The sequence below is a fragment of the Thunnus thynnus genome, chromosome 14 (genome assembly GCF_963924715.1).
Source record: "Thunnus thynnus chromosome 14, fThuThy2.1, whole genome shotgun sequence".
Taxonomy (NCBI): domain Eukaryota; kingdom Metazoa; phylum Chordata; class Actinopteri; order Scombriformes; family Scombridae; genus Thunnus; species Thunnus thynnus.
The window spans coordinates 6,662,910-6,690,462 of NC_089530.1; the positions used below are offsets into that span (position 1 = coordinate 6,662,910).

General features: G+C 40.1%; 3 protein-coding genes and 2 long non-coding RNA genes across 7 annotated transcripts in view; 4 read left to right on the forward strand and 1 right to left on the reverse strand.

Annotated features, from left to right (window-relative positions):
• Positions 1-2,961, forward strand: part of LOC137196687 (kinase non-catalytic C-lobe domain-containing protein 1) — a 42,290-nt gene extending 39,329 nt beyond the window's left edge. Inside the window, exons 31-32 of one of the 2 annotated variants that reach the window (XR_010931299.1) lie at positions 166-1,187; positions 1,541-2,961. Coding sequence is in view for 1 of the 2 variants with exons in the window: in XM_067609461.1 (XP_067465562.1) it covers positions 166-394 (229 nt within the window). In the remaining variant the exon portion in view is untranslated. Of the gene's footprint in view, positions 1-165 lie in introns of both variants that reach the window. The other variant, XM_067609461.1, reaches the window with a different exon arrangement.
• Positions 2,962-5,705: 2,744 nt separating this feature from the next.
• vox (ventral homeobox) lies at positions 5,706-7,145 on the forward strand. Its single transcript, XM_067611096.1, has 3 exons — positions 5,706-6,318; positions 6,420-6,652; positions 6,769-7,145. Exons 1-3 carry the CDS (start codon positions 6,045-6,047, stop codon positions 7,021-7,023), a joined length of 762 nt encoding a protein of 253 aa, XP_067467197.1. The 5' UTR covers positions 5,706-6,044; the 3' UTR covers positions 7,024-7,145.
• A 1,382-nt stretch (positions 7,146-8,527) lies between these two features.
• On the forward strand, positions 8,528-9,911 carry vent (ventral expressed homeobox). The gene is made up of 3 exons (XM_067611053.1): positions 8,528-8,534; positions 9,030-9,253; positions 9,518-9,911. The coding sequence occupies exons 1-3, from the start codon at positions 8,528-8,530 to the stop codon at positions 9,752-9,754; spliced, it is 468 nt and encodes a 155-aa protein (XP_067467154.1). The 3' UTR covers positions 9,755-9,911.
• A 3,632-nt stretch (positions 9,912-13,543) lies between these two features.
• On the reverse strand, positions 13,544-14,708 carry LOC137196688 (uncharacterized). Its single transcript, XR_010931300.1, has 2 exons — positions 14,234-14,708; positions 13,544-13,985 (listed from the first exon to the last, which is right to left on the reverse strand). It is a non-coding gene; the product is annotated as an uncharacterized lncRNA (long non-coding RNA).
• Positions 14,709-17,478: 2,770 nt separating this feature from the next.
• Positions 17,479-23,806, forward strand: LOC137196689 (uncharacterized). 2 transcript variants are annotated; one of them, XR_010931302.1, is made up of 3 exons: positions 17,479-18,068; positions 18,669-18,858; positions 19,966-23,806. It is a non-coding gene; the product is annotated as an uncharacterized lncRNA (long non-coding RNA). The 2 variants fall into 2 exon arrangements; XR_010931301.1 differs by lacking the exon at positions 19,966-23,806 and having other exon boundaries at positions 18,669-19,729.
• The last annotated feature ends 3,747 nt before the right edge of the window (positions 23,807-27,553 follow it).

Consider the following 27,553-nt stretch of genomic DNA (forward strand, 5'->3'; position numbering starts at 1 on the left):
TCAAAATCAGGTCACAGACAGATCTGGTGATGCTGCTAAGCAGAAAAAAAATGGATATTATATGCATGTAGATATATAATTCTTTTCATGTCTTCACTTTTACTTTTCTTCTGTATCCCCATTTCATGTTGCTCCATCCTCTCATCCATCCATTCTTGGCTCAAGGAGCATAGCAAAGTTGGTGAGTCAGGTCCACGCCTTCCAGGAGGTTGTGTACACCTACAGCCCGGACCGGGAGCTGCAGGCCTACCTTCAGTGCCGCATCGCCCGGCTCGGCACCTCCGACATCCGCCTCTTGGCCGCTTCCAACGATGCCAACTTCCAGCAGTCCTCCGAGCGACAAACACAGAGGATCCAGGACACACTGAGGAGGGTTAGGGCCTCCTTCCAGTGAGCCCTGTCCCAGTCACACCTCACAGCTCAGAGCAAGACACCACCACCAGGTCAACACCCCATTTCTGAGCCCAGAATGAGGCCACGACCCTCACATGCCTCTGTTGTCCTGGCAACAGAGCTAGAATGGAAAGCTTCTCTCTGCTGTTATATGTTCATTTTTTTGTCAAGCTCCCCCTTTAACTTTAATAATAATATCAATTTAGACTTTATTCATAACTCACACTGTTTGGATTACACATGTTCTGCTGTTGATTAGCATTTTAGTTTTCTTCCACAAAGATAAAAGTAATGGATGATATTTGTAATTTGCAATGATTTCATCTCAACTCACATACTAACATTTTATATCATTATTTGTGAATTTACCCTGTAATTTAGCGGTTAAGACCTCCATATATTCATATGTAGAAAAATATGACAGCAATTCAGAACACATGTCAAACAACTTTGTTTGTATTAAAGCACAATGTCAGCTGACATGATAAGGGCTTTTAGGTGGACCCTGCTATTTTAGTCACATCAGCAGTATGGCTCTATGAATGGCAGTGTTGGTCAGTCAGTCCATCATTTTGGTCCAGACTGAAATTTCTCTACAACTATTGGATAGATTGCTATGAAATTTGCACACATTCCTGTTCCCCAGAGGAGGAAACCTGTTAACTTAGGTGATCCCCTGACTTTTCCTCTAGTGCCACCATCAGGTTGGCATTTTTAGTGAAATATCTCAACAACTATTGTATTGTATGGATTGCCGTCAAGTTAGATACAGTCATTCATAGTTCCCTTACCATGTATCCTTCTGACTTTGATAATCTCTCAACTTTACATTGAGCATCTTGACAACTATTGGATGGAATTCCATTAAAATTTGGTTCACATATTAATGTCCCGCTCGGGATGAATTGTAACAACAACTTTGCATCTAATGCCATCATCAGGTCCAAATTTAAATATGTCCAACACTTGGGTTTATATGCAATACTGTACCTGCAAAACTAATGACATTCCCATCAGCCTCAGCTGTACTTTGTATTTAGCGCTAATTCAAAGCAAATGTTAGCATGCTTACATGCTAAACGACGATCATAAATATGGTAAACATCATACCTGCCAAACTGTCTCATGTTAACATTGTCATTGAGAGCATGTTAGCATGCTGATGTTAGCATTTAGCTCAAGGCACCACTGCCTGCATACAGCCTCACAGAGCTGCTAGCATGGCTGTAGACTTGTCTTGTTGCCTGAACATGAGGCCCTGACTCAAAGAGGTTCTGTGTCAAGAACTATTTTAAGACCTTCATTATTTCAGCTGATATCATGCTTACAAAGTGTATATTCCTAAATTAGTTTATTGTGTAATTAAATGATCTCAAAGCAAACTTGAGGCCATGTTGTACTCCAGCAGAGGAATACTGCACATAGCACAAAGGCTGGGAGGAACAGGGGGGTTTAACAGGGCCTCCATGACCCACTAGCAGGTTAATCCATGTCAAACATTCAAATAAAATCTGTTTGATGTTGCTGAAATGTTTTTGACTATTAGGAAACAAGACAAAATGAGGCAGAATGTCTTACATTTCTTGGACAGTGTACGGATCATTTGTTTTTAAGACGTATTTAGTGTTTGTTTACAAAAAGAGATTGATATGACTAGATTGGTAAATTAATATATAATATTAATTCCATTTAAACTGCACAATGTGAAATAATTGCATTTATAATCAATAGTGTGCCGTGAAGGACCAAACCTAGACAAGCTTACCGTCATGACAATACCTTACCATTACAGAGAAAATGATATAACATAATGAGATGTCTGTGCAAAATGTTATTTGAGGAATGATGTTAAGTCGGTGTCTATTTTTCTATTTTCCTGCCCGCTCTCTCCTCCATGGTCTTCTGCCATCAAACACACCGTGGAGATGGAATGTGACGTGCTATGAAGATTTGCTTAATTTAGCCAAATAAATTAGATTTTATAAGCCCTCTCTTGCCAAAGTGTATTATTCTCTGGCAACATCTGTGATAGAATGGCTGTATGGCAGGCTACACTCCTGTTACATCTGTCAGGGAATGTGGATTGTGGTGGGAGAGCTGAAGCTGGTTTCTCTCCCCTGTAGGGATTTTTATTGTTAAGTATTTATACCTTATTGTACTTTCTGGCGTTTCCTCCACCTAATTAATCACTAGAGGGTTTTGTCTCTAGTCTCAGTATATTTTAAGCCAGTAAATGAAACCTGACCACAAGGTCATATTTGTCATACAGTATGTCAAAATATTTACATTTATCTATCTTGGCACATTTGACCATTGTGTTTTGTGGAAATTTGCTTTACTTCCTCATTGTTTGGGGCCCTACAGAGTTTATTGCTGTATGTGTTTTTCTCCTTTTAATACTTAAATTTTCTTCTGGCCCTATTAAAACTCAATATGTAGAAAAATGTTGAAGTGGTAACCCTTCCCTTGGCTACAAATTGGTTTTACATGTTTGACAAAGGTGACAAAACACAGAAATGACCATAAAGAATTGATATTACAAGAAAAATGGGAATATTTCATGACTAAGACGATATAGTGTATATGAGCATGAACAAATATAGGCTATTCCTTTTGTTTGACAAAAAGTTGTATGTTATCACCCTGTTACACCTCTTATTAACAAACTGTTATGAAACTTCATAAACTGAAATCCAAATGAATTTATTTGGAAGAAGTGCTGCATAACAAGGTCAACACCAATCACAGTCATAGAGAAGATGAAAATCCATTATTTAACCATGTTTTACAGCTGGAGACTCCAAACAGAAATAATGCCTGATTTTCTGTTGCGGACTTCTGACACATCATTTCAAAATCATGTTTATAAGTGATTCTCATAAAATTTATGCTAAAAGCCATGAAGCATTAATGTGATAAAACAATATTCAGCATGTTTTTTGGGCTGTTAGAGGGGGCCCAGGCAGTGGTGAAATGTAACTGTAAGCACAGCACTGTTCTTAAGGGCAATTTTACATGACTATTTCCATTCCATGCACTCTATACTTCTACTCCAGTGCTTTTCATAGAGACATATTGCACTTTTTAATCCACTACATTTATTTTACAGCTATAGTACTTTGCAGATTAAGATTTTACATAAAAAACATGTACCCTATTAAATACTTAAAATGTATCCACTTCAACCAGCTACAACATAAAATGCTGTTTACACTTGTATGCATCAGTAATAATAATCCAATGACATGGGTCATTATATTACCCATTGACTAATTTAATGTTTGATACTGTAAATACATTCAGGACAGTAAATATTTTCATGAAAAATCTGAAGAAGCTCCAGCAAAAGCACTAGAAAATCCAAAATGTGCTGGTTTATTTACTTTGTGAGTTATAAAAGATACTTGTGCCACTTTCCAACAGCACAAAAACGTGACCTGTTGGATGATTCGCTTTATCCAGACAATAGTGCCCCAGTGAGAATTAGAATACAATCAGTGTAGGTTTTCCTCTGGGACAGACAGAGGCCAGGCAGGCAGGCAGACCGAGCTGAGGAAATAGGCACAGTGTGAAGGCGACGTCCCGGGTGCTTTTTATTGTTATCTAACGGGATCAGGGCGCATCTTCAAAGCCTCAGAGATAAAGAGCCCCAAAAGGCTGAGGGACTCCTGCCTCCATAGCGACAGATCACCGATAAAGGAGACAACTAGGCCCGGCCTCTTATCTGCATTGTCATAGAACTAAACGATCAGTTGTTCCAGAGCTGCTTCATGCAGAGATCGCTCCCAGGAGGGCCGCGGATCCACCGGGTTGTGCGCTGTCTCACGGGGGTTGTGTCTTGGTTTATTTGGCACCTAATGCACATGATGCGATGCTGTCAATCATCAACAGCTTACAGATAGTGACGAGTGAACATTTCAAGCCAACACTGATGAACAATGTGCTCTCCTGTTTTCAAGAGAAGTTTTAGACAATCTCAACGAGTTTTATTGTGACCTTACATATTTCTGTAGCCTAATTAATCATCAATGTAATATTGTAGCCACTGATATGTGAAGCAGGGCAATTTTAGGATTACTTGAGGCTTTTCTACGGGGTTGTTTGCACTCACAGGGTTTTCCCAGCTCCCTCGCAGCTTGTTTTAGCATATTTACATTTGAATGGACCGACAATCAACCGTAATTGTGTTGCTACTGTAATACCTTTGATCTGTAATGTTTGTAGCGCCTGTGCCAAATGCTGGCTGTTGGGTAGCTTGGCGCCAGCGCTCACCAGGGTATCAAAGACATGTCAATAAGGAACCATTGAAGATCGCTTGTGCAATCAAATAGAGAACTAGTTTGATTGCACCAGTAAGCCTATAATTGCGCGCTGCAGTTTTCTCTTGCGGAACGTGTTGGGTTACAGTGCAAAAAGAGTTATGAATGTCTCAAAAGTTTCTCTCATCTTAAATGAATCCTTCCATTTGGTCACTAGCGCACTGTTAGATGTCTGGTCAATATTTAGGCTACATGGGATCCTACTGAATACAAAAATGACTGGTCCTGTTGTATGAGACCGTTCTGTCATATATAAATCTTAAAAACTGTCAGTCATAACTAGGAGACAAATGACAAATCTGTCATGCTCAACAAATACATTTTGAATTTTGGGTCCTTCACCACAGACCAGGTCTCAGAGGGGTTTTTTAATACATGGATCACAACTATCAGGGTTTAAGTGAAATCTGGAGCTTCTCCTTAATTACTGAATTGCTGAAGATATATTTTGTTCTTCTTTGTTGACAATTTGTAATTATGTCTTATAGGTTTCAGAATGATATGCATTTTAATAGCAGGGCAGATGAGAGGAAGATGCAAAAGATTTTTTTCTCCATTTCTCCTTTTGCTCTCATATCTGTGCTCTCTGAGCCTTCAGCCACTGATGCACTCCAGTGTTTCAGATATTGGCATGTCACAGACCTCAAATAGACACCTTTAAACCACATCTGATAATAGATACCCCAATGATCCCACAATGAGAGAAAAAAAGTAGTTCCCAAGTATATAACTGATAAGGAAATGACTGAAGAGTCATTGAGTTGACTTATTGACAAACTATTTAGATTGGGACATATGGGACTCTGCACCCCACTTTGAAAACCACTGCATTAAATATTTTTTTCTCTTTATCAGACCCAGAGATCACCCACGTTAAATTAAATTATATGACATTAATCTAGCAGGAAATTGTATCAAATGAGAACTTTAACTGCACCAGGCCTAATGAGACTCGTCATTTTCACACTTTCCCTCCGGCGCTACTGTATGCAGCAGCAACATGAAAGTATTTGGTCTCCACCTCTACAGAAGATACAGCTGTTCCTGAGGAGCCCTCAGTTTCAGTCGGGGCGGACAAATGTATGAGCTCAGGAGGGTTCTCACAGACTCGGCGGCGCCAGGTTTTCACACACTCACAGGATATGTAAAGAGTTCAATAACGAGCCATTAACCCCTAATCATCGGGATCGATCAGGCGTTAACAAGGGTCTCTACATATGCAAATCGCAGGGAGGGCCAGGCCCTATAAAGGCTGAGCCTAGACAGGAGCTGCTACCACACACTCCCTCTGACATTTGCTGGATTTACAGGTCACTGAGCAGCACTGCGAACATGGTGAAATACTTTTCTGTGGACTGGCTTGCCCAGAGTCATCACAACACCGCGGCGAGAGAGGACCACGGAGATGTCACGGATAGTGCGCCGACCTGCAGGCCACATATTCCCTGCGTGGTGCAGCCGCGCCCTCCGACTTATGGCAAGGGTTACCTGCAGCCAAAACCCAGACCATCAAAGCCCGCTGAGCACATGGATCCAGTGGAGAGTAGCGCGCATCAGGACTCCAGCCTGTGCTCACCTTTGCATCCAACAAACTGCGCCTCACCAAGTAAGTACAACTCCAAACTCCAAGTACAAATCTTTGGTTTGTGAACCAAATGTTCTTAATTCAGTCTTCAGTGTTTCTGACCAGAGTTTTCCTGCCTTCAGTTTCAGAAATCAGCGGCTACTCCTCCGGGTACGAGAGCGAAGCGGCTTCCTCTGAGTGTCTCTCTGTGGATGAGGGAAGCGAGGTGGAGAGAGACGGACCACAGCGCCGTGTGCGCACAAAGTTCACCCCCGAGCAGATCAGCAAACTGGAAAAGATCTTCAACAAGCACAAATACCTGGATGCTGGCGAGAGAGTGAAGACAGCGCAGAAGCTGAACCTCACAGAAACTCAGGTATGACGCGATTCTCACGCCAACAAATCCGTTTAATAACATTTTCCGATTACGTCTCTCATTCTGCACTACTCTGAATACTGACTTTATTTTTGCTCCCTCTCTCTCTCTCTCAGGTGAGGACCTGGTTTCAGAACAGGAGGATGAAGCTGAAACGTGAGGTGCAGGACTACCTCGCTCCCCAAGTCCCACCGGTGATGTTCCAGCCTCTGCCCCCGGTTCAGTACCACGGCATGGCTGGACAGCAACCTCACTACTCCTCAGCCAGCCCGGCCTTTTACCCGCTCCCTGTCCCGCAGCTGGTCCTCCAGCAGCAGATGCCCCCTCAACATCCCCCGCGTGTCATGATCCACAACCCACATTTCTACTGAAGAACTCCCAACTACAGACTTTTCCGACTGAAACACTTGAAATCCAAACACGTGCAATCCAGAGTTGTTTTATTTGATGTGTGATTTTATTACTTATATTTGATATATAAGTTGTATATAGATAACAGAAAATTCTATTTATCATTGAATAAAGTTTATCTTCTATACTGCAGCACTGGACTCTTTGCTTTCTTTGCTTTGCATACATAACAGATACTAAAGGTGCCATTGTACCCTTCAGATAGAGCTGATGATATTATCTTTATTGCAGGATTAGTTTAACATGAATGGATCATCCTGTCTTTCATCTTAAGAAGAGAGGCAGATAAAACAAAGAAAGAGGCAATACAAATTCCACTGGTTTTAGGTTAAAGGTTCTTATCACAACTCATTGTATGGATCTCCTGATTTGATCCTCTCATAAAAACATAATAAATAAATCATAGATACATAAATTGAATCACTGAGGGTTTGGGCCTCATCTACTGTAATGTTACAGTCAATAACAAAAGCGGCAGCTTTTATGCTACAGATGTCAAATTCATGATGAGAGATTTTTTTTCTCCCCCTTGTCAGCAAAGACTGACCATAGGCTGGCCTTTCATATGCATTGTTTGTCTCCATCTCTGCACTTCAAAGGCCGGGTAACGGGGAGATCATGGTCAACAATTAGTCCTAATTAAGCCGCCCATTGATGAGTTTACACTTACCACAGGAGCCCTCCGGCCCGGCTCCAGAGAGTCTGGGGTTTTGTATGCCAAAGAATCTGATCTCTAAGGTATGTGATGAGATTTGAAGATGGCAAACTTGATTCGCAACAGCTTTAAGATGATTAAAAAGGTCATATGTGTGCAAGTTGCAAGCCCTTATCAATCTAAACCTTGTGTTTAGAGTGCCAAATGGGTTCAGGACATTTAAAGTCACCTTACACCTATAATGCAATTCCAAGAAAACTCATTTGTAGATATAAACAGTTTCCATATGTTGCTGCAGTTGATATATTTGACAGTTAATTTAGGTTTCTCAACAATACACTTACAGGCTACCTGCTGTATGGGGTCTGAAACGATGCCCAGAGGCCCTGCAGCAAATGTCTCATTCAAACAGGTCAACAAAGATCAAACGGAACTTTCTCACTTTCTGTCGATGCTCTCTGGCTGTGGTCACACCCACCAAGTCCCCCCATAACAAAGGTTTCATCAGCGGGTTGCTTGATGCGCAGACAGCTGGGCGCTTCTGTCTGCAACTCCTCAACCCACTCAAGAGGAGATGTCTCTTCTCTTCTCTCTGTCGTTCTCTCTTGGCAGGCTGTCAGGACAGTTGAGAAATTTTGAGTGAAAAGTGTTTTTAAATTTGAACAATTCCAGTGCCTTAACCTGCCAGTAAATGCTTGATTTGATAATAAAATATACAGTTATTTGATATATTGTGACATCCTGGGACAAGGAGTGCTGACATTTGTACTGAGCAGCGGATGTATATCCCTGAATCACTTTATGCAGAGATGCCAGGTAACTGATACTCAGACTTACTGGCGCCAGAGCATCTCAGCCAGCCATGAACGTGAGAAAAACCACAACCTAGCCTCTATTAACCTCAATTACAACGACCATCAAGTTTCTATCGTTCCGTTGAGATCCCTTTGCATATGCAAATAGAGACGTGTGCCCCTCCTATATAGCGGCCAAGAGTCATCCAAGTGGTAACACACAAACAAACACACATCTTGAGACCACTGCTTGGATACATCATGGCAAACTTCTCTGTGGAATGGCTTTCCCAAAGTTATTATACAACGCAAAGGGACACTGAGGAGATGACTCCAAAGAAGGATGCTGCGCTTTATTCAAAAGTCCATAATGAAATTGTGGATTTTACAAAGGAATCAAGAAGCCAATACTCTCCGACCTCGCCAAACAGTAAGTTCACTGATAAACTCTGGTTTCCTCATGAGCTGAGATCGACAAACCTTTGTGTAGACATTGATTTCGACTAAGTTAATTTAGCGCTCTGTTCTTCCTTCTTTCCAGATAGTTGTGGCTACACTTCAGGATCTGAGAGTGAGGTTGGAGACGACAGCGAGGGGGAAGCAACCCAGCAGCGAAGGATGAGGACCAAGTTCACCTCAGAGCAAATCAGCAAACTGGAGAATACCTTCAGCAAGCACAAATATTTGGGCGCCACGCAGAGAAGGAAGCTTGCTGAGAAGCTGAATCTTTCTGAAACTCAGGTAAGTTTGAGCCAGTGCTTAAAAATGTGGTCCGAGAGAGTCACAGCAACATGAGGAATGGTTCATTTTTATCAGTTTGGGTTTATTGGCCTTGTAGAGTTGTCTTATTCTGTGTGAAGCAACGTAAAAGTATAATGTGAGACTCCTAATGTGTCGTTATTTACTTTTAAACTGTAAAACTCACTTACTTTTTAAACTCATGAAAAGTTATTCATATCTTTACATATAGAAGCATTAGTAAATGACTTCCTTATATTTTCTTAGGTGAAAACGTGGTTCCAGAACAGGAGGATGAAGATGAAACGGGAGGTGCAGGATATGCGGCCTGAGTTCCTGTCGGTCCCGGCCGCTCTCCTGCCGCCTGTGTTGTTTCAGCACCCCGTCCTGAGTGGACAGCTCCCCTTCTACCCGCAGCTGCAGCCGCTTCACAGGACGAGCCTCCCCCCTCCTCTGCACCAGCACCGCACCCACCCTGTCATCCTGCCCCCACCCTTCTACTGAACTCTTCCAACTTTCTCTCCAAAAATTCCTGTCTAGAATCTAGACATGTTTTCATTGCTCTCTTTAAAAGAGGGGTTGTGAATATTATAATTGCTTTTACATATTTCTGAAGCACTATATAAGGCTATTGATGCTATCTGTATATATGATTTGAAGAATGTAAGAATGTAATGTATTTTCGCATCAAATATTGTATGTTTTATGTCACAAATAAAACGTTATTAAAGATGAATGGCCTCTTCAGTTTTTTGACAATCTAAATTGTTTGGATTATTGAAAATATTTTCTCTACCATATCCTCTAAAACTCAGTCTTGAAATTATGACACCATTAGGCTAATGGTGTAGGCTGGTATCCTTAATACACACACACACACACACACACACACACATATATATATAATAAATCGTTAAAGGACACATTTGCGCAAATTAAAAAGGGAGGGATTGTTTCCATTTTCCTTACACAATAACTCATAAAAGTGAAAAAGCACAAGTGTAGGAATGGACTCATTAAAATGCAAAGCCATATGATCATGGCATATACCAAATTAGGAGATACAGTGTGCTGCCATCTGTTGTAACATTGATGTTAACTGTCACAAAAGGAACAAATGGCGACTGTTCGTGCGTCCTGTTTTCACCATATTGTGCTTCATTCTCGCTCTTTCTTTTCTGTCTCTCCCTCCTCTTTTTCTCTAAAGAAAGTGCATAGTGAAGAATTCAGGGTTTTCTCACACTGTGTTGCATATCATTGCAAAAGAGAACAGGAAGACTTTGAGGTATCGCAGGCCCTGGACAGCCTGTCTCTCAGTCCTGCGCAGGGGGTTGAAGATGCTGTCTCCGGCTGCTGCAGGCAAATATTTTCCTTTTGGCGTCCGGTGGCATGACTCCAAGCTGTGATCGCTCCCTGCTCGATGTAGATTTGCATCTTCAAAGGGACATCAAAGCAAAGGTAACTGCTAGATCATTGAGATCCATTGAGCTCTATTGTCTCCCGATTGAACAATTCGCACTTACTTGAAAGACGCGGAGAGACGGCGCCCTCAAGTCTGCAGAAGGTGTATATTGCCTCACGTTAAAGTCATTAGGTGGCACCAGCTAAATAGGTGACTGATTGAGTCACTGTGTCATAAAGCGGGTATGCCTGGTTCGCTTATGATTGGCAATTTGGAATCAGAATAGGAAATACCTGCTGGTGGAGTGATTACATTCACTGCAGGATATCACTCAGCAACATATGCTGTGTCATTCAGATCTGGGCTCCTTTGGCAGGTTTTATATTTAGCAGCCACATGCCTTTTTCAAAGGATGTTCAGAAGGGCCCTCTTGCCTGCATACACAAGTACATTTAAAAAGAAAATAAATACTGACACCTCCCACCAGGAGGCACAATTACTAAAGGGGATTATTAGAATTCCATGCATCAGTAACTACTGTAATGAGAAGAACATTATTCATTTAAAGGGTTACTGGATCCATTTATGCAAGCCTCTATACAACCAGACAGTACAAGGCCTCAGTCTGCAGCATTAACTAGGATAGTGCCTGGCACTAATGGCAACATGAGCAATAAATGATCCATTATGAGAGAGCAAAGAGTGGGTGATTTGGCCGCCACAGGCAGACCTGGTTCCCCAGAGAAGAAAGACTGTGCACCAACTGCACGCAGCAGGAGGTGGAAACTGAGCTGCACTTTTTAACCACCTGCCAACTGTACCAAGACATCAGAGACATATACCACCCACAGATTACAAGCATGCCAAAAGACTTTGAAAACATGGCTAAAAATGTACATATCTGCTGGGTGAAATACAGCAATGTGCAAACACAGCAGCAAGATTTGTGAGCTGCTGTGACCGGAAAAGGACGTCGAATGGTATATAACCACCATGAAGACTGTCAATCACCTGTGTACTCCTGCACTGACCATTTACACTGTGCTGATCTTTGTACATAGACATTACTGTACATACATACAGGACAAATATCTTTAAATACATTCATTTAAAAGAGAAAAATGTTTCTCACTTATTTGTATTTATATTTTATGACTGTAAGTCTACATTTAACTATTTTATTTTAAGTTATTTTTACTTATCTGTATATAGCAAAATCACTTTTTTCTTGCTGTTTTTATTTTACACTTGCTTTGGCAGTGTAAACGTCTGTTTCCCATGCCGATGAAGCCCCTTTGAATTGAATAGAATTGATTTGAAAGACAATGACTGCTTCACTGATCCTTTTGAACCAGGTGAGTGGGTGCTAACAGTCTCACTAAGCTGCAGCTGGATGGCAGCAGACAGACAGGAGCCAAGGCTGGATGTTGGGAGAGGCCAAAGGTTGTTTACAAGTTCAGTGGAGAGAGACGCTAATGAGATCTACAACATCATCTGCTGATTATTCTGATGGCATTAAGCTTACAGTATGTGGCTTTCAGGGGAATTACTTCCATGGTTTTAAATGTATAATTAGCTCTGAGTTTTTGGTAAGAATTGCTCATGAAATGTGCAGTTAGGAAAATACTGATTGTTAGTTTGACAGTTAGGAAAGTACTTCTACAATAAAATCCTTAAAACTTATAGAAGTCACATATAGCAGTTTTATCAAGTCGCCTTTTGTCAGTGGTGGAAAGTACATTTAAGTACTCAAGTAAAATTTTGAGGTACAACTGTAGTTACCAACTACCCTGCAGAATAAGATTTCACATTAAAAAACACTTATAATATGCTTTTAAAATTCAATACATTACAAAGATTAAACTCTGTTCCAAACTTTTTTCCCTTTCCCTTGTCCCTGACAAATATGCAGTGTGTAGTTGGGGTCCTTTGTAATGTTTCAGATGTCTATATGAGTTGTGATTTCCCCTTTAAAATTCATAGTTTCCTTTAAATAACTGTTTTAGGCCAAAAGAAGTATAATTATACAATATTTCACAAAAAGCAAACGTCAAGCCCAAAAAATGAATACAAAACGGGGTTGCAGAACTTAGTTTTTTTTTCTACCCTGTCCCGTTGATCATTCTACATCTCCAGATTTGTTTTTTGACCTACCAGAGGGGGGCTGACCCCTGGGTTGGCAACCACTGGACCCAACTGTACATAAAGTGGTTAATGCTAGCGCCATCTTGAGCATCTACATCAGTAAAATGCTACTTACACATTGATGCATCTGTATTATAATGTAATATAATCAGTCACAGATGCTATTTTTCTGCAGAACAAGTTCTTTTACTTTTACTCTAAGTACATTTTGCTGATAATAATTTTGTTAATCGTTAATAATTTTGATTTTGAATTAAGGATTTTTACTTGTAATGGAGTATTTTTATTGTATATTTATTGTTGTACTGGTATTTTTACTTAAATAAAGGAATCTGAATACTTCCACTACTTTCGTCTTTTGTTTTGACATTTTCATTAAAAGTGAAAAGATAGTTAAATAATATAGTATATCGTTTTGGCAGTGTATAACAATAACACTTTTAGCAGCAAACAAAAAATGTGAAGAACATGGTAGAATCTGTTAAAATGTCCTGTTTTTATGTGGTTAAAGCAGCAATACTGAGGCAATTTCTTGGGCACTGTTGCCCATCAGAGTTGCCCAAAAGATTGCCTAGTGTATCACCACCCTAAGTCATTTATGTGCAAGTAAAAGTAACAATGTAAAAATGACTAAAATATCTTTATTATGTGATTCAGCCTCCTCAACTTAAAGACCCCTTTACTTACAATCTAACAAGTCAAAATACTATTATTCAACTTAATCAACATAAATGTCAAGTCCAGTATTTAATGACAAGAGAGCTTTATTTTAAAAAAAAAAACAGCAGACAGAGACAAACAGATGTTTTAAATGAACAATAATGTTGTATCTATACAAAATCACATCACCCTGTACACACATTGTCATCATGAATGAATATGATGAAATCTGAGTTATGATATGACATAAAAACTAATCACAGAGACACAAAAATCACCTGCGGTCAGTGTTCACTTCTGTCGTGCCCAGGAAGGCTGGAGCCCAGGGTGCATGTGTGTGCACGCTTTGAGGTCAGCTGTCATGCGGAGAGGATGATGAAATGGCTGACTGACGGGTGGAATACCTCTGCAGCCCCATTTTCCCATGCCCTATGCCTCTTTAAAGTTACATCTCAAAGAGGTATATGCATAGGAAAAAGGAACAGCGAGTGCAAAGAGCCCTGCTTGCCTGCCGCTGCACGCTGCAACCTGGAGGGCAGGGATGAAAAAAAGCCACTGAGATACATGACTGCATTTACAACACAACAAAAAAATCACATCTTTTTTTCTGTAGGTGAGATTTCTTGTCAACTAGAAGCAGACAACTTTTTTTATTCAATATAAAACTTAACATTCATATTCCATCTTTTTCAAAAAGTCAATGTTTGGATCACATTTTCTTAGGTTAAATCAAATAGATCAGTTTATAAAATGAGTCAGGCGTGTAGAGGACTTACCCTGTAAAGCTCCAGATGAGTCTCTCCTGGGAAGGCACCTCCTGTTGGCCATTTATCCCTCCACAGGGACCTTGAAGATGTTTGAGAAAGACAGAGTAGCTGTTGTCTGTACTCAGTCAGCACTTATCCTCCCTCCTTGGTTTCAAGCCATGGCAACACACCTGTGGAGACCACAGATGCCTCTGCAGAAAAAAAAAAATAAAAACAACAGTTTGCCACACTGATACACATACAGTAGCACTGGCGTCTACGCATAGTTCATTGTCTGTTATGTCCAAATCTTTCTAGTTACAATGAACTTGTCACAGTTATCATCTCCTATCTGGCACATGCTGTACACGTCAAAAAGCAGAGTGTGGAAGAAGGGAAACGTTCAGGACGCCTCGTTCCTACCGGTGGAAAAGTTTCTTATCTGTTCAGGGTTTTTTTGCTCCCTTTCACCCTCCCAGAAGAGGGCCCCCCGTGCTTTTTAGCACTCAAGGTCTCTAGACAAGGACTCTCAGGGTGTGCTGAAGTGAGACACTGACACACACACACACACACACACACACACACACACAAATACACAGACATGCTGTGTAGTGTGTGGTAGAGGGAGTGTTATGGCATGTCAAGGCCAGTGCAAACAGCCGAAGATGAAACTGTGCTCTTTTCTCTGAAGCTCTGAGTTTGCACCGTTAAGAGCAGCAGTCATATATCACATGGTTTGGTAAAGGAAGATCTATCATAGATGAGCATGTTGGCCCAGTTGAGGTCATCTCACACCATATTGTGGCAGTTAAAATCTCTTGGTATCTCTGGGTGAAAGAGGCAGCTGATGAGCACCTCAAACAGCTGCATTATGTTTTAGAGTGCTATGAAGATGATCTATCTGGGTATTGAGTTTTGGTCAACACATACATTTTTTATTTTGTGATCATTGCATGTGTTAAATTACATTAAGAAACATGGCACACATGTGTTTTGTCCTAACCTGTGCTCAATACTTGAGGAGGCTGATATGTTTTATATAATCATTTGTGCTGTAAAAGGAAGATTTTGGTGTCGTTTGAAGAAACTGTGTTTGAAAATATCTTGTCAAAACCAAATTTAAGGACATACATTGAATGCATATGTATGTGTGTATGCATGTATATATAGATGTATACATGGTCCTGATTCATATGTTACATCTCTTTTATCTTGAGGACAAACATAATTAATTGCACAGTTGAGATTGCCAGGTCATGTGTGCTGTGTGATTTGGAAGAAATGGAAAGTGAATCCCATTTTCTTTTGTATTTCACATACTATGATAATTCAAGAGTCTACATTTTCCATGAAAATGTTTCTAAAGCCTGAAAAAGAAGGCAAAATCATTTCATTAGCATTTAGTTTGATTTCTCCAGTATTGGTTTTATACAGTACATGTAAGACATTAAGGTCTGAAAATCTGATTGCGTAAATAATTTCAGTTGGTTTTCTATATTTGTTGACTCTATGTGGTGACAGTGTATATGCAGAATCCTGGATCTGGCTTTTATTCATTTGTAAGCCAACACAGGCTGTGCATGGTTGTATGTATGACAAAACAATAAAATATCATTCCTCCATTCTTATTTTATCTGTGTTTATAGAAATAACATGTTTTCTTTTTAAGATTATGTAGACAGTGACTGTACTTTCAGTAAATTATTATATGTTGCTGCTACATACTGTACAAACCCAATTTTTTTTCCAGCCTTACAGTCAGAGATAAACATAAATCCTCCAAAGCACCACTTGGTGGCAGCAGTTTCAAGCCCTGACTGGCAGCACACTGAGGTCAAATACTATTTGTCTATAGTCTAATAGTAGATATTTGTTTAAATTTAGGTAAACTGTGGACTGTATGGCACTGCTGTGAGTGACACCAACAGTGACATGTGCACTGAAGTCAAATTCCTTTACTGAGAGTATCTGAGTGATGCTTTGAATCGTCCCCTTTTGGTGAGACAAATACAGAAATATTTGATCCAGAACGGGTTCTTTGATCAAGGTCTGAAGAGCAGTGGCATATTTGTGCTCTGACTGGAGAGCTTATAGTCATGGAGAGCCTGCGGTGTTTACTGATGATTTCAATATGTACTTATATAGTAAATCCAAGGTACAGCATCCTCCTTTCTGCACTCCTGTGGACGCATACGGGAGAGCTGCAAAACAAATAGCTAAAAAAAAAAACAAGAAACAATGGCAAACAAGTGTACTTTATTGCAGCAGTTTCCCTTACATCAAAATGTTGAACTCGTTTCCTCTACGTCTCATGAGGGACTGCTTTTAATTGGGTACACTTTAACATGCAGCTTTAAAAATCCACTCTTGTTTTTGCAGAGTGTTTCATTTGAGCGGGGCAAATTTGCAGAGTTAAGCACAAATGTCTCACTCCACAGGAAAAAGCAACAAAAGCTGCTTGTTCATCTAAACGTATCTGCCATGGAGCAGGAGCGAATTCACTCAGCACAACATTTCAGAGGTGAAAAGCGGTTTGAGAATTTTGACACTTTGACAGGATGAGGGTATGATATTTCCTGAATTGCAACATAACAAACACCTGTAGTTGTCTTTAAGCTTGGACTGGCAATTTGCGGGATCTGTCACGCTTATTAGACACAATCGGAGGCGTGGAGCACTCAGTAAACACCACGTTTGACTTTGAAAATACATGCAGTATAATTTTGTATATTTGTAGGAAAGAATTAAGTACAAATTAGGAAAAGTTTGACATAAGTTAAATATGTTGCTCATGGTAGCTTCATATTTGGCGTGCAGAGTGGTATCAATCTTCTCATCTAACTCTCACCAAGAAAACAAGTAAGCTTTTGAACTTTTCCTTTAAAGATATGTACTAAAACAATCCAGTGTGTGCATTCCATGAAATAATATCAAAGCAAATTCTCCGATGGATGAAGATATTATTAGCCAAGCTAGGCCAGGCTCAGCATGGCTGAGGAATGGCAATGTCAGTCAAATATCTCAACAAATATTGAATGGATCGCAATGAAATTTGGTATAGATATTCATGGTTCCAAGGTGATACATTGGTGACTTTGGTGATTGCCAGACATTTCCTCTGGCGCCACAGTGAGGTTGACATGTGTGGTTCAGTAAAAAATGTCAAAATTTCATTGTACCTGCAAATAATGACATTCCCATCAGCTGCAACTCTACTTTGTGTTTAGTGCTACTTTGAATGTTAGGACATGTTAACCTGCTAAACTGAAATACTAAATTTAATGATAAATAATAGATGAAAGATTAAAAAATATGGAGAATACAAGGATTCACTTCTAAAACCCAGGACTGTATTTTGAGGTAACAAAATGGTGTACTTTTGAAGACTTATTCAGGAGTAGAAGCACATGACCTTAGAAATTTCCATTGGCAGTAAAGCAGCTAAGAAACTAATTTTGTGTCATGGTCCTGTCTGGTTTTATTGTCTTTTCTGGGTTTTTGTCATTTGTTTGCACTGAGTTTCCCTCCTTTGTTCCTGTGCCCCTTCCCCAGCCTGCTTTTCCCTCCACACCTGCCCTGCATCTAGCATCCTTAGCCCTGCCCTGCTCTCAGTGTTTTCCCCAGCCAATCAGCTCCTACCTGCTCCTCCTACCCACTCACCTGCTCCCTATTCCCTCATCAGCTCCTCAGTACATTTACCGGTCTCAGTCATTTATTCCCTGCCAGTTTGTCTTTGTTACAGTGTTGCTCCTATGGACATTTGTAGTCAGTCATTTTGTATTCTGATCCTGTCTGTTATCTGTTCCTGCTGTTGCTTATAGTTTGGACCTTCTGTCTGTTTTTGACCTGCCAGCTTTTTGGACATGTAAGCCTAATTTTGTACTTTGATTTATTAAAACCTTTTTTTCATTCAACCTGTGCTGCCCTGTGTCTGCATCTGGGTTCTCCACCTGTCTGTCTCATCCTCATTTGTGACATTTTTGACCTCAACTTTATTTATCAAACAGTTCGCTTGTCTTTACAATGAGGATTACAACGTCAAAGAGCTGCCAATGTGGCTGTAGACTCTTAGTCTTGTTTTTGGGTAAAGCTGCCCCCCTGAGAGCCATGGTTTAAAATGTAACAGTATGATATACTGAATTTTCACACAGTATTCACTTTAAGCAAAATATCACATTCACTACAGTGTAACCCACTGAATACAATGTAAGATAATTGTCTTCATCTCCTATGTGAACCACACTGGTCCAAGGTTATTTAGATACAAAGAATGCTTTCAATAACTAAGACAATACTAGCTCTTGCTATTATCATAACTTTCTTTTCAATGTGAAAATGTTGAACTTCTCTTGGAAACTGTGAGTCTGAATCCCTGTGTCTCCCTCTTCCTTTCCTTCTGCCAGCAGTTAGTGAATTTTAAGTTCCCCTCCCTCCATATCCATTGTTGTGTTGTGCTTTGATGCAGGATGCTAGAGACGCAGTTAAACAGATGGAGACAGGGGGGTGTGCTGCCTGGGCCCCTCATGTAGGGGCCAATCTGCATCAGGCAAGGGGGCTGACAGAATAAGGCCATGGGGTGCTGAGACAAGCACCTGAACCAGGTTCTCTGGGGAGTCGGGCCACCACGCTGCCACCTGGCTCCCAATAGGAGGCTCGTGAGTTCAAGCATTCACGGGCTAAAAGTTCCCCTCATCTCTGAGCCGTTATGGTTCTTTTCATCTGCTCTGTATAGATGTGTGTATGTCTGAGAGAGAGAGGAGGAAGAGGAGGGGAGAATGAGAATAACAGAGCATAACAAAGAGCAGCTGAAAAAAACAATGATTACAGAAGGTCAGATTGTTCCGTGAACCTCAAAATTCAGGCTCTGCTTGTAAAACACAGCTACATAATAGACTCCAATACAGTATACTGGATACATTTTGAGCGCGTAACCTCATTTTACATTTAAATGAACGTCACTGGCTTAATTTTACTGCTTGTATGTTTGTCAGTTGTCTTTCTCTGTTCTCTGCAATGCGCAGAAATCTATTTGTAGTTCACAGGCAGCTGTAATGGAAACCAGGCAGCGTTTGACCTCAAGCTTTCTCATGACTCTTATTCACGTGCTCATATCCTTCAAGGCTGTAGACCACACTGCCTGCAACCATCTCTTCTACTTCTCTGTTACTCCAGGCGTTACTCTGACACTCTTGTCAAGAGACAAAGACAGCAACAACAGCATGAGCTTTAGTTCAGTTAGTTTTTAGATATTTTGCTAATAATTCACAATATCATAATTATCCAACTAGACAGGCTAAGAATCTTCATTTTCCTTTGTATAAAACATCACATGGTCAGTTTTCTATCAATTATCGTGGAGTTATCTTGTGATAAGAAAATGTACATAGATGTAATGGATTCCTTTGTGTCATTGTCTATGTAAAAAAAAGAGACTTAGAAATGCCCTTCTGGCAAAAACATTTGACTTGGAACAATAATGATCATAGTTACTGTTGTTCATACTTTTACCCCTGCTTCTCTGCATTTTTTAAAAAAAAATATGGTGGTGATTTTGTATGTTTGTATTTTACCTTTTTGTTTGTCTTTTGTGTGTTTTTCATATAAGCCATTACAGGTTTCTAAAATGTAATAATAATAATCATAATAATCATAATAACCACAATCACAATCATAATCATAATCATTCATAATCATAATCATAACAGTTCCATGATTGCATGCAAAATACTGAATTATCATAGAAATGTCTTTTTTCTCAATAGTGTATGGATAAGCAGCTCTTCTCCATTTATCCTGAAGACATAACTATTCAAGGTTGGATGTTTTTCATATATAAGACTCATACAATTAAAAGATTTGGTTATAGGGTGAAATCCATGAAATGCTCAATGGAGAACAGATAAGCGTTCATGTCACCACAGTGGCACTTTTTGGCTCACTGCCATGGTAGAATCCTTCTTTTAAAACTAACAGTGATTCAAATAAAATCAGATTTTTTTTTAAACGGTGAAATGACTCTATTCTGTCCTTGTTACCCTCACTTTCTCTGTGTGTCTCAATCTCTTTCTCCCCCTGTCTCCCTTTCTTTCTCTATTCCTGAGGGTGGCTCAATCAGACGACAACGGTGGCTGTCTGTCGTCGTCAAAAGACATTTCAATTTGGTGGCCCTCCTTCGGGCCCGGGCAAATTACCACTTCAAAAGGCTGTGAGTCCCCAGGTCGCTCCCAGTGGGGTGGGCCCGGGATGCTGTCTCCCTCTCTCTCTCATCCCTCTGTTCAGCAATGCTGATGAGGGCTCAGGCCCCCTTGAGCATGCTTGTCCCTTCATACTAAACAAAACTCTCTCCTGTACAATAAGGAGCAGGCTCCATTATTCTGCATGAACAGCGTAATGTCTTAAATTTGTGTTAGGTGGAATGTGCGTGAAAATATTATACCACTGGAAATGAGCAAATGGGAAAAATGTTCGGTCTACAATATTGACCTCTAGGCTAAATTTTAGGATTCGACATGGAAATCCATTCTACAGATTGTGTCCATCATCAAACATGTCCTACACAATAAAAGCTTAAAGTCCAGATGAAACAGTATTTTGAGAGTATCGAACTTCTGTATCGTGATGTATTTCTGAGTGAAACAGGATAGAGAGGCGTGACATAACGTTGGGAGGAATTTGATTCAAATGTTGAAAAGAGGGCATGTCATAATGAATCTTAGCTTGGTGCTGCTAAAAGTAAGATTGATTGATGGGTGGATGTATTGGTTGAAATTGGTTGGTTCAAGCCAACATGAGCACACATCATATTTTGTTTTACAGGAAGGAAACATGATTCGGGTTTGATATAGGAATACAAAGAAATGGATTTTTTTGTATTTCTCTTGGCATATATTGTTAAAGAGGTGCACAGTATGACCCGGGATGTGATCTAAAAGGGTTAAAAAGGCATTTTCCATTTCATCTTGATTTTAAAGCCGGTACAATGTAGAATTTGTATAGCTTAATGGCTTCTTTTGTAGAAAAAATAAGAAATGCAAATGAAAGTTGATGTAGTCTGTATCTTTTTTACATTTTTGATAAAAAATTAAATAAATAAATACAAAATGTTCAAGCCATATCCATAGTAGCTTTAAAGGAATTTTTAGACTTTTCCATATATGAGCTGGTTCACATTCTTGGCGAGAGTTAGATGAGAAGTTTGATATTACGCTCTTGTTTGTAGGTTAAACATGAAGCTAGAGCAAACAGGTGGTTAGCTTAGCTTAGCATAAAGACTGGAAGCAGTGGACAACAGCTAGCTTGGCTCTGTCCAAAGCGGAGACGCTAGCAAATCACTGGAATGGCCGAGAAATATTTCTAGCACTTAACTCCCTGAAAACACTATTCATCATTTCTACATTTCATTTTTGTATGAGGTATTTATGCCCAACCAAAGCACCTGTTGGCTCTATTTACTGTACAGACATGACAGTGATATCGCTCTTCTCATCTAACTCTCGCCAAAATGCGAATAATAATTTTCCCCAAAAATGTCAAACTATTCTTGTAACTTATTACTTAACTGTAACTTATTATTACTAATATTTAATACTTATCTTCAAGAAAATGGACTATCAAAGTGATGTAGCCTAAAGGAGTGCATGAATGACACATTTAAAAGCAAATAAATCACAATTGCAAAAACTTACAAAAGTGGACCGAGTTCAGTTGCAGGCTATTGACAAACACCCGCTATGTAGTGCATCTTTTCTGTCACAACCCTGGTTTAGTTTCAACTTGTGATGTTGCTCTTGTCTCCTTACAAAAAAACCAATATATTTAAAAGCAATATATTTTGTCTCATCAATAGTATATAATAATATTCATATCAGTGATACTGTAACAGTGGTTTTTAAACTAATGTACCATTAGTTTGGACACTGATAATTTTGTGTCTTTGGAGCTATATAAATTGTGTCATGCTGCTGTGAAAGCATACATATCAAAACAGATGGCTCAAATTGCCAGACCTCTTTTTTATTACTGTCAAAAGCTACATTATTGGCAGTTCAATTCAGTACCCACCATGGATGAAAGTTCAAGTTAACAGTTCATTTTTTATCATGTACAGTTACCAGTGTACGATGTGTGGTGAAATAGAAAGCAATTTTCATGAAGTGTTTATGTTGTGTAGCCCTTCTAGTTGCTAAGTGAAAACAGTGCAAACAGTGTTAGTTATGTAAAGGCACTTCCATCCAGAGTTCCCTGTTTTTTTTTTCATTTGTGTAATGACCTCAATCAAGACCAGAGTTGGAAGTGCAATGGAAATCAACTTCACACTATTGCTACATGTCTACAGTATCATATTGTCCCCTGAAATACTCCATTAAACTCCCAAGTTCAGTGTGTGATAGGGGTATAGGACGCTAAAACCCTACTTGCTCATCAATCATTGTGAGTCACAGTGGATAAAGACATTGGCTGAAATTCTAAAATGAGATATAAAATATAAATGACTGAAGGTATTAAATGCAGTACAAAGACATGAATTGAACTACTGTAGCTTCCTTAATGCAGTGAGAAGATCGATTTGTGTCAACAGAGATTTGAGTAATGGTTCTGTTGTTCCATTCTGTAAGTTTTTGTTTTGTTGGGTAAATGAATGATGACAATCCCTCTTTCAGCGGTCTTGCAGCTCCTCTTGTATTATTGGAGGCATTGTAATAAGCCTTGCAGTGAGTAAAGCAGACATTACAGTGCCTGGCAGGGAGCTGACAGTGAGTGAAGGCGCGCTATTGTCTGAGTTGACTGACACTCCCGGAGTCTCCATGCAACACCGCCGCTTTAATGTGGCGTGCTGCTGTTGAATGCCTCTGTTTGGTTTGATCAGGCTAATTGTGCAGTAATATTGCAATTAAAGATCAAACACTGTTTAATGAAATGAAACCCTGCCTCTCTCGGTGGTGTCTCTGGGCCTTTGACTTGGCTGCTGTACACGAGTGCTTGAATTGTGTCTGAGGTCTTGGAGAGATCCCCAAGAACATTCATATATCACTGTGAGGGAAATCTATATCAAAATTGACATCATTTAGTGGTTACACAAAGGACAGGTGTAAAACACTTCTGAAATGTGCTTTCAGGCAGGGCTGGATTTACCCACTAGGAGGCCCCAGGGCAAAAATGGTCTGTGGGCCCCAGTGCATTTTGCCCAGAGGCCCAGAAACCAACCAGCATGTCAACACTGGTATACTATCCTGCCCCAGGTTTGCCATGTAAGCATAACATCAGTTGTAATATTAAAGGTTGTTAAGATAGATTTTGACACAGGGCCCTTATATGACACACAGCCTTGAAATTGGATGTTTTCTTTTTTTCCTTCTTCTTCATTTTTTTAAAAATTCTACCTTGTGCTGTCTTTCAAATGTAGTGCTGGGCTGATCTTCTCACAACCTGATAATATGTCAGACATGCCAATTGCTTTAGTCTGGACCATACAATGAACATTTATGTTAATGTATGTTAGCATCAATGTATGATGGATATGTGTTTTTCTGTAATGTTGAGTATCTGTTATTGCCTGTATGTTTGATGGACAATTGTCTTTGCACTGCTGTTCTTAAAGATGTATGTGACTAAGTTTTCATTAAATAGTATTTGAACTGTTATTTGCTTTGAAATATTTATCACCCTTTCAGTTTATTGGTATATATGTAGTTCGATTGTGATCAGAATGTTGTCTACATTTGTGGAGTCAATGTGAAAGTGGTACTCTTACATCTGACATGAAAACATACAACCTTTCAGATGATTTATCCTCATTCATAGTCAGGAGAATAATTTGAGATTTGCACTTTTCAGGGAGTTTAAGTTTGTTCGGTAGACTTCTGAAATGTCAAATTTAAGAAAACTACAGCTGTTGTTCAGCACAAAATAGAGTATATGGATAGTTACACAAAATAATTCAGATGAGAAATTTATGTTCACATTTAGCAGGTGAAGACACCCATAAAGAAGTCCACATGTATTGAGGCTTAATTTTGTCAGTAACAGATGAACTGCTGGATCAAACTGCAAGTTTGCACACTTTGACATGTTTACAACTACTCTGGATTGTAAATCTACTTTTGGACATTGATAAAACTAGGATGAAAGGCAGAAGTCAACTCATGTCATTACATGAACACCCCTTTTTAAATGCACAAGCCGTACTGTCAAAAGGTCAAAATTAGTTTAACCAAATTTACAGAGGCACAAACATGGTTAGGCAGTAAATTGCCACAGAAGTACATTCCTATGCAGTTAGCTACTATAGCTAATTCAGCAGACTAATTTATGTGTTTACTCTCTGTCAAAATGAGAGATGGGCATTTGAAGTTTATTTGCAAATATAAAGGAGGCTCTCACTGCCTGCACCAGTACATATTTTTGTCAGTCCCCATGTTTTCTGAATCTCTACAACAAAGGTGAACAGTGCAAAGTTGGCATGACCCTCAGTCAGAATAAGTTCCAGGTTAAAAAAAATAACTGAATCCCTTTATGAGTTTTAATTATGCCAGAAAATTCAAATTTGATTTAGTGGGAAAGCATTGGAACCCTCATTGGTCAATATTATCTCCTTTTATGAGGTTCGTTTTAAGGGACTTTTACAGTCCCAATCAATTCAAATCCTATTTCGACTGCTCTTACATACACACACACACACACACACACACACACACACACACACACACACACACACACATGTGCACACAGCACATTGCTACATTGCTGCTAAATTAGCAGCATCTGAATGTTCTCACTTCAGGTATACGTTAAGGTATGAGCCAACCCAGACACAAATCAGAGTTGCTGATGGAAATGGAAATGTCGAGCGCTCTGGCTCTGCTGTGGTGCCCGTGCTGTGCTGGGGTTGCAGAGGGGAGATCTGAGGGTCGTCAGGCTGTTTCTTGTTTTTGACTTTTCTCCTGTTTCGTCTCTCTTCCTTTCTATAAATCCCTCACCCTGAGTGAGGTGAGATCTCTCTCTTTGTACACTGCACCCTGGCGAGTCTGATGATCAGACGTGGGCATGGGAAAGTGAGGCTGTAGCCCTTTGGCCTTGCATGGTGGGGGCTCTCACCTCCTACCCCCACCATCCCATCTTCCTCCCACATCCTTCTCTCCCTTCTAGTCTAGTGATAAGAGTCGTATGAAAGACCTTCCTTTCCGCCAGTGGTGGGAACTCGGAGATAAGGTGGGCGGTGGGGCGGCTGCTGGGCCTTCTCCAGGGAACAAGGAGTTCTCAGACTCCTCTGATACTGTCAGGGTGTGTATTTGTGTGTGTGCTTATGTGTGTCTGTGCACGTGTTCGTCTGAGCTTGTACTCCTAGATGCATTTGGTGTTTTTCTCATGCAACACTCTCACAGCTTGTCAAAAAAGAAAAAAAAAACCTTCACTCGTTTTTATCAAACAAATATGCACTCCCAAAATACACGCTATACATACCATCAGCCTCGAACTGTCTGCCACATCGTTGAGAATCTTATGGTGGCACAACAACACCTAATATCTGATGAAGGTTAACCAAAACACAGGTCAGGACGACCCTGTTCAATGCAGACTGCCACGGCCTTGACTCACTGTCTCACTGTAGTGCTCAGTCTGGGAAGATCACTCAAATATATCGTGGATGAAGAAATACTGCTACTTCAGATACATTTTTTCTCAAGTCATAGGAACAGTCGCAGTAATTACTCGTCAGAGTAAGTGATAAATCATCAAGATAAAAAAAAATCCTCCCTCAAAGGTTTGCCCTTGAATATAATGGGGATGTTAGAAGCCTAAAAGCTGGCAGTGATCCCTTTATTGTATTATTAACAAAAATATAGAATCTCTCATTAATCTTATCTCTTAAGAAAATTAAAGTTACAGAACATAAGAGTCAGCACAATTACCCAAGAAGTAAAAAGCATGCAGATTCCACCTTGATGCCCATGTCCCTCCTTGTCTCAGCTAAGCTTGGATACAAAACTCAACTTGATTCCTCCAGCTTTACCTCTATTTTCCAAGGTTGTTGTCTATGTTAAGGGGAGGGTAATGAGCTGTCAATCATATGACCAAAGTTTGATTCATGGGTAGCTTCCAGGGAGGACAGAGTTATTGCTCCAGTGAAAACTGAGCTGCGATGACAGCTGATGCTTGCAGAAAAAAGAAACAAACGGGCACATTTGCATCGCTGCAGTTTTCCTTTTTTTGCAGAGCTGCCATCACCTATTCAGTTGACAGAAAATGTGATTATCCCCCATCCCCCTCCCCATGTGGTTTACGGTAGGAAAAGGGAGACAAGATGTGCGTGTGTGGGTAAGGAAGCGGCCCGGGGAAGGAGTCTGTGGTCGTCTCTCTAATGGATGCACCTTGTGTGTCCCTGACACTTTCCCTCATTATTAGATACACACGCTTCCTGCTGGGGAGGCCAGGTGTTGCTGGGGCTGTCATACATACACCCACAATCAAGATGCCTAACGAACACAGACACAGGGACGCACACACACACACACACACACACACACACACACACACACACACACACACACACACACACACACACACACACACACACATACACACACACACACAAAGGTGGTTTTGGAGGAGGACAGATGTGATATATTTATCAGCTCATCACTGCTACAGAGGAGGTGTTAGATGGTCTGGAGAGGTGGAACCCAAACTTCAGATCCCACTTTTCCGCTGATAGCTGTCCAGTCTTGTGTGAAATATCAAGATGATGAGGACAGGTGTAAAGGGGAGGTTGTGGGGCTGTTCACTAGTCCTAGATCAGATTGGGATGCCAATGCACCAATACAAGTTTTAACATATAAAGTGAGAACACTTATTTCCAACATGGTGACAAGATAAAAAACTGAATATTAGAATATTAAAACACAAACTACATCATTGCAAATTGAACCAAACAATAAAAAGCCATATCATTACACAAAAAACCAACAAAAACAGATGACAGTAATAGCTCAAGTAAAAATTTTATTAATAACCTGCCAACTTAACTCCCTTTTATTTTTGTCAAGTTGATATTTAATGTCAGGCTGTTCCACAGTACAATACCAGTATAAAAGACAGATCCTGGCTAAATTATTTACTCGAGCCACTGAATACTCACTGGCCCTGGTGTTATAGCCATGTTGAGTGTGGGGCCATCACTACCTGTGAACACAAATATTCAGGAGCATGCCCATAGGTGTTATTGCACACTTGGTGTGGCTTCTGTTGTTCTCCTCTGAGCTGAACAGACAGCAGACCCACACTTCTGAATTCATCATTACCAAGAAGAGTTTGAGGAGATGCATTCAGTAAATACAAAATAATGTTTTTCTG